The 13658-nt window shown below is 32.5% G+C and overlaps 1 protein-coding gene and 1 long non-coding RNA gene across 8 annotated transcripts; one reads left to right on the forward strand and one right to left on the reverse strand.

The window, feature by feature from the left end:
• The first annotated feature begins 802 nt into the window (after positions 1-802).
• On the forward strand, positions 803-5300 carry LOC111381385. 7 transcript variants are annotated; one of them, XR_002700325.1, is made up of 4 exons: positions 803-1043; positions 1699-3156; positions 3375-3576; positions 5054-5300. It is a non-coding gene; the product is annotated as an uncharacterized LOC111381385 (long non-coding RNA). The 7 variants fall into 7 exon arrangements; XR_002700326.1 differs by having other exon boundaries at positions 1699-2509; positions 3017-3576; XR_002700328.1 differs by having other exon boundaries at positions 1699-2485; positions 3017-3576.
• Positions 5301-6665: 1365 nt separating this feature from the next.
• Positions 6666-7172, reverse strand: LOC111381397 (probable inactive serine/threonine-protein kinase slob2). Its single transcript, XM_023005174.1, has one exon. It carries the CDS (start codon positions 7170-7172, stop codon positions 6666-6668), a length of 507 nt encoding a protein of 168 aa, XP_022860942.1.
• Positions 7173-13658: the final 6486 nt, after the last annotated feature.

Here is a 13658-nt window from a genome sequence, read left to right on the forward strand (position 1 = left end):
GAGTAGGTGTTTAAAATAAATAATTAAATAAGGGCCAATTAAGATAATTAATTAATGAAATGTTTAAAAGAGAGATCAAAATTAAATATTAATTTTTTATTTGAATAAGTGTTTAAAATAAATAATTAAATAATTTATTAAATATACATAATCAATTAAGATAATAAATTAATAAAATATTTAAATGAGAAATCAAATTAAATATTAATTTTTTTAATTAAGCAAGTGATTAAATAAATAATTATATAAAGAAAATAAATATTAAATAAATAATATACATTACCGACTAAGATAATTAATTAATGAAATATTTAAACAAGAAAGTAAATTTAATATTAATTTTTTAAATTTGAATAATTGTTTAAAATAAATAATTAAATATAAAGTGAAAAGTATTTGATTTTTTAATTTGTAACTTAAGGACATTTTTGTCTTTTGAAACAAAATTCTATCTTTATAATTATATAAACTACTTAACGATATTTCAATAAAAAGCCATGTTGGTGATAAACAAATTTTTTTGCTTAAAGTTCACTTTCCCAAAATTCTATCTTTATAATTATATAAACTACTTAACGATATTTCAATAAAAAGCCATGTTGGTGATAAACAAATTTTTTTGCTTAAAGTTCACTTTCCCAAAATTCTATCTTTATAATTATATAAACTACTTAACGATATTTCAATAAAAAGCCATGTTGGTGATAAACAAATTTTTTTGCTTAAAGTTCACTTTCCCAAAATTCTATCTTTATAATTATATAAACTACTTAACGATATTTCAATAAAAAGCCATGTTGGTGATAAACAAATTTTTTTGCTTAAAGTTCACTTTCCCAAACTAAAAATTACCCCCTACCGCACACCACAGGTTGCCTGACAACACCGATAACGTCGAGATTCTGCAACTTCCGTCAACCACTGAAGCTTTCACAAAGCCCGCCGCCTTAAAATCCGAAGTTAGATGGGATCTTGACAGCCTCTACTCACCGGATTAAGAGCACAAGAACCCGAATTAGGAAAGCCGAAAACAAATAACCCAAGTAAGCCAGACTCAATCCCACGAGAAATCACTAAATAAGCTCTGATACCATGATGTTAAGAGAGCAAAAAATATCCTTTCATTCTAATAATAATAGGTAAAGATACATATGTATATTAGGAGTTATATTAGGAAGGTAGCTAATTAGGAATTCCTATAATTATGCCCTATAATTATGCCTTATACACGTACTTTCGTAATTTAAATTCCCGTTCATATGTGAGAGTTTTTTATATAAAAAATAGTATTGTACAACTGTGTATTAGATGATATTGTGCAAATGCAACAATTTGATGGTTATCTCGTCTTGTTTTAGCATGCTTGACTATCGATATTCAATTGTTTGGCTAATTATATTGTTTCTGCTTTGCCTAGAAAATTAACTTGTTCCTAGAGGTCACTAGCTGGTTATGAGATGCCATTATAGGTATTGGCACATCATCAACAAAGCAAATTGGTGCTTCTATATCAATTTTGTGTCGAATGTTGACTAGAAAAAAAGTCTTCCTCATGACATAATTTTTTCATGAAGATTCAAGCAACTGTTTTTGCTTTGAAACCTCCTTTAACTTCAGCATCTCATGTTATATTGGGTTTCCTCAAGGCATGCTATGGTTTTTTGAGATATCTTATCTCTGATTTTCATTACAATACAGAGGATGAGTTTACATTCTTGACGAGGATCTCAATCACTTGCAGAATATAATATTTCACAAGGAAAAAGTTTGGTAATTTCTTCTTTTTGTGAATCTTTCTTACCGATTTAATACCATGGAAAATGTATCACTTGGTATAATTGTTATCTTCAAGTTGTGGTGGCATATAACACACTTGTAAGTGTTTCATTTTCTTCGTTTCAACCTTTGGTGCTTGGAATTGAGATAGTTTTCACAAAGCCACTGATCTGTAAGTGGAGCATAAGGTGTGTTGAGCTTACATATTCCTGGTCTATAAATCCCAGTGTTATTGTCTTGATGTGCATTCAGGTTATATGTTCAGCTGGTGAGTGTTGTCATGCCATTGCTGCCATCTCATATTATTTTTTTATGTTTTGGGTACAACAAGCTGATTTTCCTCATTAGATTATTTTATGTCTCATTATCAGATTAGGGTGTTTGTTTGCAAAATTATCACATCGGCGAAAGAGCTTCGACTCCGACCATAATGAGATTTAATGAGTTGAACTAAGAGTAAATCATATATTATTAACATTTCATATGCTTACTTTCTGAAAACCTCGTGAACTCCCAATGCAGGGCACGCCAGTTTATATCATTGTAGGTTCTCATATTTGGGTTGAAGACCCAGATTTTGCTTGGATCGATGGACAAGTAACGAAAATAAATGTACACGAAGTTGAGGTCCAAACATCCAATGGGATTCAGGGGAACTAAAGTTTTTTGCATCAAACAACTCTGTTTGTAAAACTAGACTCAAACTTAAGTTAGTAATCCTGGTATACTTGGGGTAATATTTATTGTATTGAGATAGTCTATGTTTGCCTTTTATTCTCTTAAAAATCTAAAAGAAATTAATACAAAAACTAAGCCTCAAGTTTTACTGTTCAATGGACTTACTTTGCACTCAGCATTGACCATGCCACTTACTTTTCATGACTATTATTTTTGGGGTTTGGGCAGTGATTGCCATAAAATTGTACTACTGCACATGCCCTTTTTTTGAAAGTAGGTTCAGCTATTTCTTCCTCGCTCTGTATTTCTTCTTGTTATTTTATTCACACAAGAAGAGAAAAACTTACATTGGACTGTCTCTCTGTTGTTTTTTCTATTTATGGACAAATACATTCTTTTCTTCTTATTTACAGTTTTAACACATTGCTAAAATGTTTTGAGTTTGGGTTAATATAGGTATATCATAATATAAATTTTTTTCTTTGCAGTTGCAAGTTTCTGGCCTGAGTCATTCTTCAATTTTCACTTATATTTTTTTGTTGTGTTTTTCCAACTTATTAAGGTTGTAGCTAATTTAGCGACAATATATCCTAAAGATGAGGATGCCCATGTTGGTGGAGTTGATGACATGACCAAACTATCTTATTTGCACGAACCAGGGGTCCCACCGAACTAGGCATCGAGATACCAGCTTAATGAAATGTATGTAAGATTCTAAAATTGTAACATTCAATCTAAATTCTTGTTTAATCTATGTTCAACCCAGAAAGAGACAACATTAGTTACCGCAGCTATGGGTAACTCTTATCATAATAGTATGCTCTTAAATTATGTCATAAACCGGAAGCATTCTTATTGCCATCAATCCATTTCAAAGACTGCCTCACTTGTATGATGGCAACATGATGGAACAATCCAAGGGTGCGCCATTTGGTGAACAGAGCCCCCACATGTTTGCCACTGCTGATGTTGCTTTCAGGTGTTTCTATGTTGTATAGTCTTTCTGCACTACTCTTCTGTAAACAAGATCAGGCTTACTATACTAAGTTGATGGAAACAAACGAGGGCAACAATCAATGAGGGAAAAAGTAACTCTATTGGTCGGTGGAGAAAGTGGTGCTGGTAAGACTGAAACTACTAAAATGCTTATACAGTATCTAGCCTATTTGAGTGGCCGTTAAGGCATTGAAGGTCGAATACTAGAACAAGAAGTTCTTGAGATAAGACTCTGCTTGCTGGTTTTATGGCCATCAACACTGTTAAACTTGCATGACCTTTTTAACTAGGCTTTTAATGTAGATATAGTAGGTCCAGCTATTTTGTTTCTTTTATGTTCTGTGATTTGGTCCATCAGATTGCATCATCTTTTCCTTGGGCTGGTTTTTTATAAGCTTAAACACATTGAATAATCCATTAACATGATATATGAAAGAGAAGAGATGAAAAGTAAGTCAATTTCAATCAATTTATGGATATCTTTCACATTCAATTTACCATTCCTAATACTCTTGTTGTTCGTCTTCTTTCCCTTGTCTTCTTTTCTCCATTTTTTTCACTCAATCTACCACTCCTACTCTTCTTCTTCGTCTTCTTTCCCTTCCCTTCTTTCTTCTTTCCAAAAATTCAAAAAACTGAAATCTCGAAGTTGCAGTCCTAAATTATACATTGGACGGGGTTGATCAGTTGGTTTTTATGTAAGTCAATTAATTTCCATTTTTTTTTGGTCTAAAATTAATCGATGGAATTTGAAAATTAATTTAGGATTTAAATACGGGGTGGGCAAAGAACTACGCATATGTGGTCTCCGTGATGCACGGGGTTACTCTTCGCACTGGGCTGAGACCCATCTCTGCGCAGTGCGGAGACTGTGCTGGACCGCTTTTTGTTAAATGCATAAATGAGAGTAGACAAATGGAAGCAGGTTATGGATTTGTTCAAGTTAATTGATTAATCCTTTGAAACTATTTAGTCGGAATTCATTTATTAAGATAGATGATTATTTTGTCTTAAAATATGACATTTTTTATAACATAACCCTTTTTTTTTTTTTTTTAATGAGAACTATTGGAAAAGATAGAATTTTTTTTAACAAAAGTGCTTACAAATGAATAAATATATTAATATTTAGTGAAACCAAAATGAATCAAACTCTAGCCATACAAGAGCAAATGCTCTCTCCGCACTGTGCAGAGAAGGCGCTTCACGCAGTAGGGAGAGCACTCTTCGACCACCACCGGTCCAAACTCAAACTTGCTGGAGTTTATATTTTGATTTGAAGATTGTGTTATTTATTTGATCATTTGTTTTTACTTCTTGTAAGATCTATGCTTTTGGATTTTGATCTGTACTGTGTTGTATTTTTTTCATTTTACTGTGCCGAAATGTGAACAATTAAGTTTCATGTGGGGTTTTGGGTGTTTTTTTATATATTTATTTTTGTTTGGGAGTTTGATAATTTAATGATTATTCTCTGTTCTATTTTGTTTGATTAATAATTGTTTGTTAAACTATGAAGGTTTTTTTTTTTTTTTTTTTTAAATAATCTAAATTGGTTACATGTAAAACTGAAAAATAATATATGTGTTGGTTTTAAATGTAGGTTTATGCATGTTTAATACTTGAATTCAACAAAGATGAGTGGCTGCGGTGAAACAGATGATCAATTCTTTGACAGGCATGATGAGATCACTTCTATGTCCAACTTGGGTTTTGAATGCTCTGAGTTCTACTTGAGTTCTCATGGTAAGTGAGATCTCCTTTTTCTGTTTGAAAGGTAAAACTTAATTTATGGCCAATGTGGACACTAATACAAATTTTACAAGCAATGCACACATGCTTTAATTGTATATGTAAGTTATCCCTCAATTGAGGGTTAGATATAATTTTTTTGTTTGACTAAATAAGGCACAACAATCAAAGAGTATGCACAATCGAACAACCTGTGCTAATAATCGTCAATGGTGAATGGGCATTGTGGATGTCCGGTGATAGCAGGTGCTTAAATTATTGATGGCAAACTGGATATTTTTGTATCTTCATGGTTAGGCTGCTATATTCATTGATGGATTTAAAACTTATGGGCCTTGAATTTGGGAAGTAGAAGTGGACTTAGGAGAAAAAACTCAATGAGGAGGAAATCTATTCAATTGTGAACTTTTCTTCAACTCAAGATTAAGTACATATAGGGCTTTCTATCACATAAGTTCGTCCCCTCAATTTAATTCTCCAACATCCACCACACTCCACTAGGTACATATTAATTACCAATATGTGCATACATGAACCATACTTCACTAGGTACATATTAAATGAATACATGTATCTCAAACTTCTAAATTCATGAAACTAAATTAAATTTATTCTTTGAACACTGAGCTAAAGTTACCTTATGTACTCGATTTATTATATTCTGAGCAGTTTTTAATCCTTTAGTAAACAGCTGGAGCTAAATTATAGTGGTAGGGGTGGCAGTGGGCCGGGCCGAGCCGAGCCGGTTCGGCTCGTTAACCCACGAGCTCGGCTCGGCTCGTGGCTCGTTTTTTCACGAGCCGAGCTCGGGCTCGGCTCGGTGCTTGTGGGCCGAGCCGAGCTCGGCCCACGAGCTCGTGTACTCACGAGCCACGAGCTCGTGGGCCGGGCCGGGCTGAGCTGAGCTGACGAGCGGCTCGCGAGCTCTCGAATTTTTTATTATTTTTTTTTGCAAATTTTTCAATATTTATTGATAAAATTTCAATTTTTTCCACCTTTTTGGACGAGCCGGCTCGTGAGCTCGGCCCACGAGCCGCTCGTTGAGCTCGACGAGCCGAACGGGCTCGGCTCGTTGGAATCGACCCCTCGCTCGGCTCGAGCTTGACGAGCCTGAGCAACCTACGAGCCGGCTCGCCGGCTCGGCCCATTTGACATTTGGACAATCTTGACATGGCTTGTACGGTTGTGGCAGACCACATTAGAACACTTTCGTTTGCCATTGCTGATAGCTCTTGCCCGGGTACATTACCAAAGTCATTTCGTTGTTCATTCAATACTTTTATGGATCAGTTCAGTTTTCCAATCGTATTTTTTATGGATCTGATCAATATATCTTCCGAATTAACCCACTTGAAAAACAAGAACAAGATTCGATTTTTATATAAAACTACAAATAGAACTCCATAAACATTCAACAATCCACGTGGCGCTGGCAAATATGCTTTAAGCTTATACAAACATGCTCAAACAGGTAGATCATGAAAATAATTCAAAACATTCTTCATGCGGTGGCAAACATTAATAATCGGGTCGATCTGGTCTATACACCAAGAGGAAGACTGCTCGATCCAGTGTTTCCCGTTAGACAAGGGCTGTGCGATCCAGTCAATCCACCTGGACGAAGAAGGGGCAGGAGGTGGCGACGGCGGTGGCGATGGAGGAGCGGGAGGAGGTGGCGGAGAAGGAGGTGGCGATGGCGGCGGTGGTGGAGGGGGAGCTGGCGGTGGAGCTGGGTGAGTTGAAACAGACAAATCTGGCAGTGGAGCTAGGTGAGGTGAAACAGTCGAATAGGAATTAGCAGCAGATAAAACAGAGGAAGAAGGACCAAACAAAGTAAATGAGGAAGACAGAAAAAACGGAGCAGACAAAAAGTGAAGAAGAACAGCAACAAGAACAAGAAGAGGCATATTTTTCAAGTATGTAGAGAGGTTCCGGCAGCTCTTCTCCTCTTTGGCTACACCAATCTTCATTTTTTTTTTTTTTTCACTGGAGATTGGCTTACCCCCCTCCGGTGAATCGTTTTTCAGCCAGTCGTTTCGTACGAGAAAAACAAGCTTCTAAGAAATAGGATTCAGATGAAGGCGCAGTGGGCCTTTAAATCAGCTAGGCCGATCCATTATTTTTTTCCAAAAAGCAACCGAAAGCATTTCCTTGGCCAAGAAGCAAAGCAAAGTTTTCTTCGTTTGACATTTGGCTTTTGATTGCGCTAATTTGATTATAAAATGTTTAGTGGGATGTTCATTTTGATTTTGAGAATCTTTTGGTTTTGAATTTGGGAAAAGCTCATAAATCAAAAAAATTTCCTTCTATTTTGATCACTTATTTCAATATCAATTGATATTCTATAATGCATTACTAACAAATAATAGGGTACAAATATGCACTAAATTATCCTCATGATTAAGGGGAGAGGTTTTATGATGCATATTTTAAAATTGTAAGCCTGCGTGCGGCCCCCATTTCATTTTTTTCTATTTTATTTTCAACTATACAGTTTTTCATAAAATAATATTAATCATAAATCGAAAAACTTTTTCATTTTTTTTAATCACTCATTTAAAAAAAATAAAAATATTCTACCTAAAAATGGGGTCCGGCCAATGATGCGTAATCATATAGTATCTAGGTAGATTATCCTTCCACGGAATTCACTCTGATCACATTAATTGTATATTAGAAATCCGTTCTCTTTAGAAAAACTTTTTAAAAAGAGCCACCCTATGAATGATGTCATAATATTCTTCTTTTAACAAAGTGGGGTCCTACTTTTTGTTATCTGCACAATAAAATCTTGACATTTCATTATAATTTTAGCTCATGTTTGGTCCTCATTATATTAAATTACATTACATTTCATTTTTTTTTTCTATTTTCAACCACACAATCTTCTATAAAATAATATTACACGTAAATCGAAAATTTTTACTTTTTTTCAATCACTCATTTTTCAAAAAAATCACTATTCAACCTATTTTTACTTCAAAAAATGAGGGCCAAATGGGGGCTTAAAGTGCAATCTTTAAAACTTTGACATATAAAGACTATAATTAGTGTGAATTTTATCTTAAAATGACAACTTCATTAATATAAGTAATTAAAACTCTTATATGTTGGATAGAAATTTTGCATTTACTCAATGAGGGATATTATCCTTTACAAGCCCCATGAGATGGTAACTCGTTTCATCACATCAATTTTGAAATCGCGTGCTGCTTTGAATTTTTAATCAAATTGAATTGTTCGTTGCAACGTAATGATTCTGATATTATATTAAGATTTGAAAGATCAATTTCGTTAAATGAGTAATCCAAAACTGATTAATAGTTTCATATCTGGTTTAATTTGAGATATTACACCTTATATCATGATTTTGTTAGATGCTAGTTGAAGAGAAGAGATAGCAAAGATAAGACAACAGATCGATCGAAACCCATTACTTGATTCTACTAAGCAAAGGTCAAACTCCATGCAAGGCGTGGCCTTCTAGAGCTTTTCACTTTTGACTTCAATCTAAATTGTGAGTTTTCCTTGACTGGGAACACAATAACCCCACCAAGAAAAACAACAATGAAATTATGTGCTTTCATGTAAACACTCTCTATATTATATTTCCTAAAGCTAAAATATTTAGGGCTAAATCAACTATTGCATTTGATAATATTATTTATGTAATACACGTGCGTGTTTGAGTCACATTACTTTTAAAGAATGTATTTTGAAATAGTAGATTGATAGAAAATATGTGGTTAAAAAATAATGAAAGGTTTTGAGATTGCACGTAATATTATTTTACTGAAAAATGTGTAATTGAAATGATGTCAAATCACTGTTTAAGAATATATATATATATATATATATATATATATATATTAAGTATTGAACATATTGAATGCTAGCATGAAACACTCTTTGATAATGAAATTTTCAACAGCTTAGTCACTAAATATTCGAATAAAAAATTTATTTGGGTTTTTAAGTGAGGCATAACTTGAGATATATATTATGTTACATGAAATAAAGACGACAAGATAGTACTACAAACTTTCGTAATACAATGAAACATTCTTAATGTTTGAGGTTCTTCACTTGTTCTTTTTGTCGTATGTAATGGTGTTAACGAGGCCTTTTTAACAAGGACTAACATGCAATGTTTAACAATTTCACTTTAAAATTTTGACCTAACTTTAAGGGGGATTTATTGTTTTAGGGCCTATTTGTATATATATATATATATATATATATATATATATAATGGGGCTCAAATAGGCCCTAAAACAATAAATCCCCCTTAAAGTTAGGTCAAAATTTTAAAGTGAAATTGTTAAACATTGCATGTTAGTCCTTGTTAAAAAGGCCTCGTTAACACCATTACATACGACAAAAAGAACAAGTGAAGAACCTCAAACATTAAGAATGTTTCATTGTATTACGAAAGTTTGTAGTACTATCTTGTCGTCTTTATTTCATGTAACATAATATATATCTCAAGTTATGCCTCACTTAAAAACCCAAATAAATTTTTTATTCGAATATTTAGTGACTAAGCTGTTGAAAATTTCATTATCAAAGAGTGTTTCATGCTAGCATTCAATATGTTCAATACTTAACAATTAAGTTATCAGTTTTGGGCTCTAATCTCACGTTTGAACAAAAGGGACCCAATTTTAGAAAGTAATTTAAAACAATGTCCCATTCTTTTCCTGGTTCGGTGAACTGCCATCGCTTTTAATAAATGAGTTTTTTTTTTTTTTTACAATTAAGCAATTTGAGCCTGTGATATTTTCGGTTAAAAAGCAATACTGTGTAGATTAGTTGTATCTTTCTAGCTTTTAATGAAACATTACGAATTCTGTTCTAGTCAATATATGGAAAAATTCAAAACTATCATCATTTAAGTTTACGTGCTTTTGTTTTTCACTGAAAATCATGACGAATGCAAAAAAAAAAAAAAAAAAAAAAGGCGGCCAATTTTGCATATTTCTCATCCTCGATAGTTGAAAGGTGACAGTGTTATGTGACTAGAGAGACATAAAATGTGACCTCTAAGGGGAAACTAAAAGACATGTTTAGATCTACTTTTCTCTTTAACATATAATTAAAGAAATTCGTTTATTCAATAAGCAATTGAGACGTGAGGAAATAGTTCAGATGTCAATTCCCACACTTCGGAGTTAGGAAAATTAATTTTTTTACCCTCCAATTATAACTTTCTTTTCATTTCATGATTAACTCGAATGGGTTAATGATGACCTCAATACAATTTATAAATAAATAATCTGGCAAAGAATTTACTAAATTACTAAGCACTTGGATCTATCCAAGTACTTCAATTTGATAACATAGTTAGTCGATAAGGAAAAAGAGAGTTAAATCATAAATTCTTTTTCGATCAAAGGTAAATCATGAGTTAGAATTTTCAGATTACTTTGAAGCTTAGATACTTTAGGCAAGTAGAACGATGACAGTGGACAATCTACAAGGTGAGTCGGTTTAGTGATATTATTTTGTTACCAAGGATATATATAGATATATGTAATGTATAAGGTTGTTGCATGAAATTGAGTAAGTCCTATATGAATCTCGTGCATTTAAAGAACCAAGATTTTTATAAGGTTAAAGACTAAGATGTATATACTATAAAAATATTTTGTTTAGGGTATGGAGTGCGACGCTTGAAAGAATAGAATGTCATATGAAGAAGAATGTAGCAGAAGTAAAATTATGAGTAGATGAGAAGAAAATATATATATATATATATATATATATATATAATATGGCAGAAGTAAAATTATGAGTAGATAAGAAGAAAAAACATAAATGTGATAAGTGAAACATAATAGTTGAGATAAAATGTCCATGGTCATTACTTAATATAATAATGAGTCATAGGAAGAATTTATGAAAAATGTTAGAAAGAGACCCACGTCGACCATGGTCAAATTCGTGTAAATCAATATATATTTAGTGATAGCAACGTATGCTTGTTTAAGGCAACAAACTAATCCACCATCTAGAAGTCATAATATTCCACTATCAATTTTCTTCCTAGTTAAACTAACACTTTTGAATTTTGATGATTGTTTTAATAGGTTGAAGGTGATTTTACCAAGGGAAATAAGTCAGGATTTTGGATTTGTGATGGAAAGAAAAAGAAAAATTTAGATGGAGGAAAAAGAGATTATTTATATCGGAATTTTCATAACTTGCGTTTGTTTACTTATTTTGCAGAGTTGGACTCCATTTTGTTTTCTTCCTCCTGTTAAAATATTTCCAGTTAGTCAGCATAGCCTTTTGGTTAATTTTAGGGTTTGTAAATGGACGTAGGAACATTTGTTGATCTATTTGTCTCTCTTTTTAATAACCATAAAAATATATTTTCTTTTGAAATGTTTCAGGTATTGCTAACTTTGAATGATAGTCTGCTGAAAATTCAATATTCATTATAATATTTTTGTGAGCTAAAATTACAACCTTCAATAATCAAACCAACACAAAGTAAGTTCGAAATTAATAACAATAATGGAATTAATACGTGAATATAAAGCAAACACTTCCCTTTCAATCATCACAAAGATTGGCACCAAAAATGGATTGAATATGGGTCAGATCAATAACCCAATAACACACAAAGCAACTTCACAAAAAGGAACCAAGCACCATACTCAAAACTAAAAAGGAAATCGCCCAAGGAATCACACAGAGATAGTCGCACACGTAGGCAGCAAAAGCGACAGTGAAGCAAGGAAAGATCGAAACAGGAAAAAGCCAAACCAGGTGAGCAAGTCGCCAACCAAGGTATCGGCAAAGGTGAGGTATGGAGCTCTCACAGAGAGACTTCACGAAGGAATCAGCAAATTCACATAGAAAAGGAGCAGTGGATGAGTTTTCACCAGGGGCTCAAAGTGTATTAATCATGTGCATGTGTATGTAATAATAGGGAAAAGCCAAAAATATATAAAATACATTTTAGGTCAAGTATTAGGTCGGGCCCCTAAATGCAATACTTGGTCCAACTTCTTTTGTTAGTTACCAGTTGTGTGTTATTAGATCGACTATAAATAGTCTTATTAATATGTTCCAAACGAACCATATGATTTTAATAATCTGACGAGTCATCATCACCCAAGTTTATTTGGTATCAAAATACCTGACAAACTTCTAGTTTGATGCCAAATACACCTGCTATAAAGTAAAAACTAGTTAGTAGCCGTACAAGATGATTTCAAGTAAAATTGAAACATCACATACCTTTATCGATGTTTAGAAGTACAAGGCAACCTCTAAACTTTATCATGAAGAGCACCTTAGTACCCATATCTACATAGTTAGAATCTGAATGCACTTTCTGAAGTTTTATCAAATATTGATAAACTACATTTCTAAAGAAATGCATCTTAACTTCAATATGTTTAATACGTTCATGAAACACATGGTTCTTACATAGATGAATAGCATATTGACTATCAGAGTATATTATCATATTGGCGCTTAAAACGGGGTATTATTATAAATGACCTGCTACTATTCATTTTTGATAAAATGTCTATTATACCCTTAATGAAATAATTTATCATATATTGCACAAGATATCCTTAATTTATTGGGATAGTTTTAAATTCCTCTATTTCTCTCATTTCGAGTTTTAATATATAATTTCATCCTTTGATCTAATAAATTAGCATAATCTGTAATATAATTGTCATGTAATTTACTAAGATTATCAAATTCCTTCGATAATATATCCATAATCTCTAATTGAGAATAAATATTTTCTATTTTTTCCATTAATCTATCTAACAGATTATCTAATCCTTTAATTGTATAACCTGGCATTATTCAAATAATTCCTTGCAAACTTTATGAATAATAACATATTTAGATAAGTTTTTTGCAAACATGAACAATAATAATCCCTACAATTCTTTCAAGATATTAGAAGAATTCTTTCTAAATTTAACAAAGACAATAATTTTACCTTACTTTTGATCTTAAATCTGTATTCTTAGAACCGAGTGACCTTCAGGCTATGAATCTGCAAACTGCTCCCTTAAACGGCCTCTTGCCTCAATGGGAATTCTGCTATTTCAGCTTCTTGCCCTCACTGTATCTTTTCTTAGAATTAAGAATAAAGATCTTAAGTAAAGAAAATTCTCTCTTTGTTAAAGTAAGAAAGAGATTATCTTCTTCAATCTATCAAGAATCTATGGGATAGTAAGTTTAGAAACTCATATCTTTCTGATATCAAAAGATTGAGATTTTATTTCTATAATGATTTATACAAAATTTATATTGTATACAAGGGGTTTCCAGAAAAACTGGTTTTGAAAGCTTAAGGAAAGAGAATGGTTTCTAACTCGAGATGATCCATTCTTTCCCAAATACCTCTATTTATACACGATTCAAACTCACTATTATTGATCTATTACATCATTGCATACATCAGAAATTTGAAAAAA

This window comes from Olea europaea, unplaced genomic scaffold (genome assembly GCF_002742605.1).
Source record: "Olea europaea var. sylvestris unplaced genomic scaffold, O_europaea_v1 scaffold23, whole genome shotgun sequence".
NCBI classification, from domain to species: Eukaryota; Viridiplantae; Streptophyta; class Magnoliopsida; order Lamiales; family Oleaceae; genus Olea; species Olea europaea.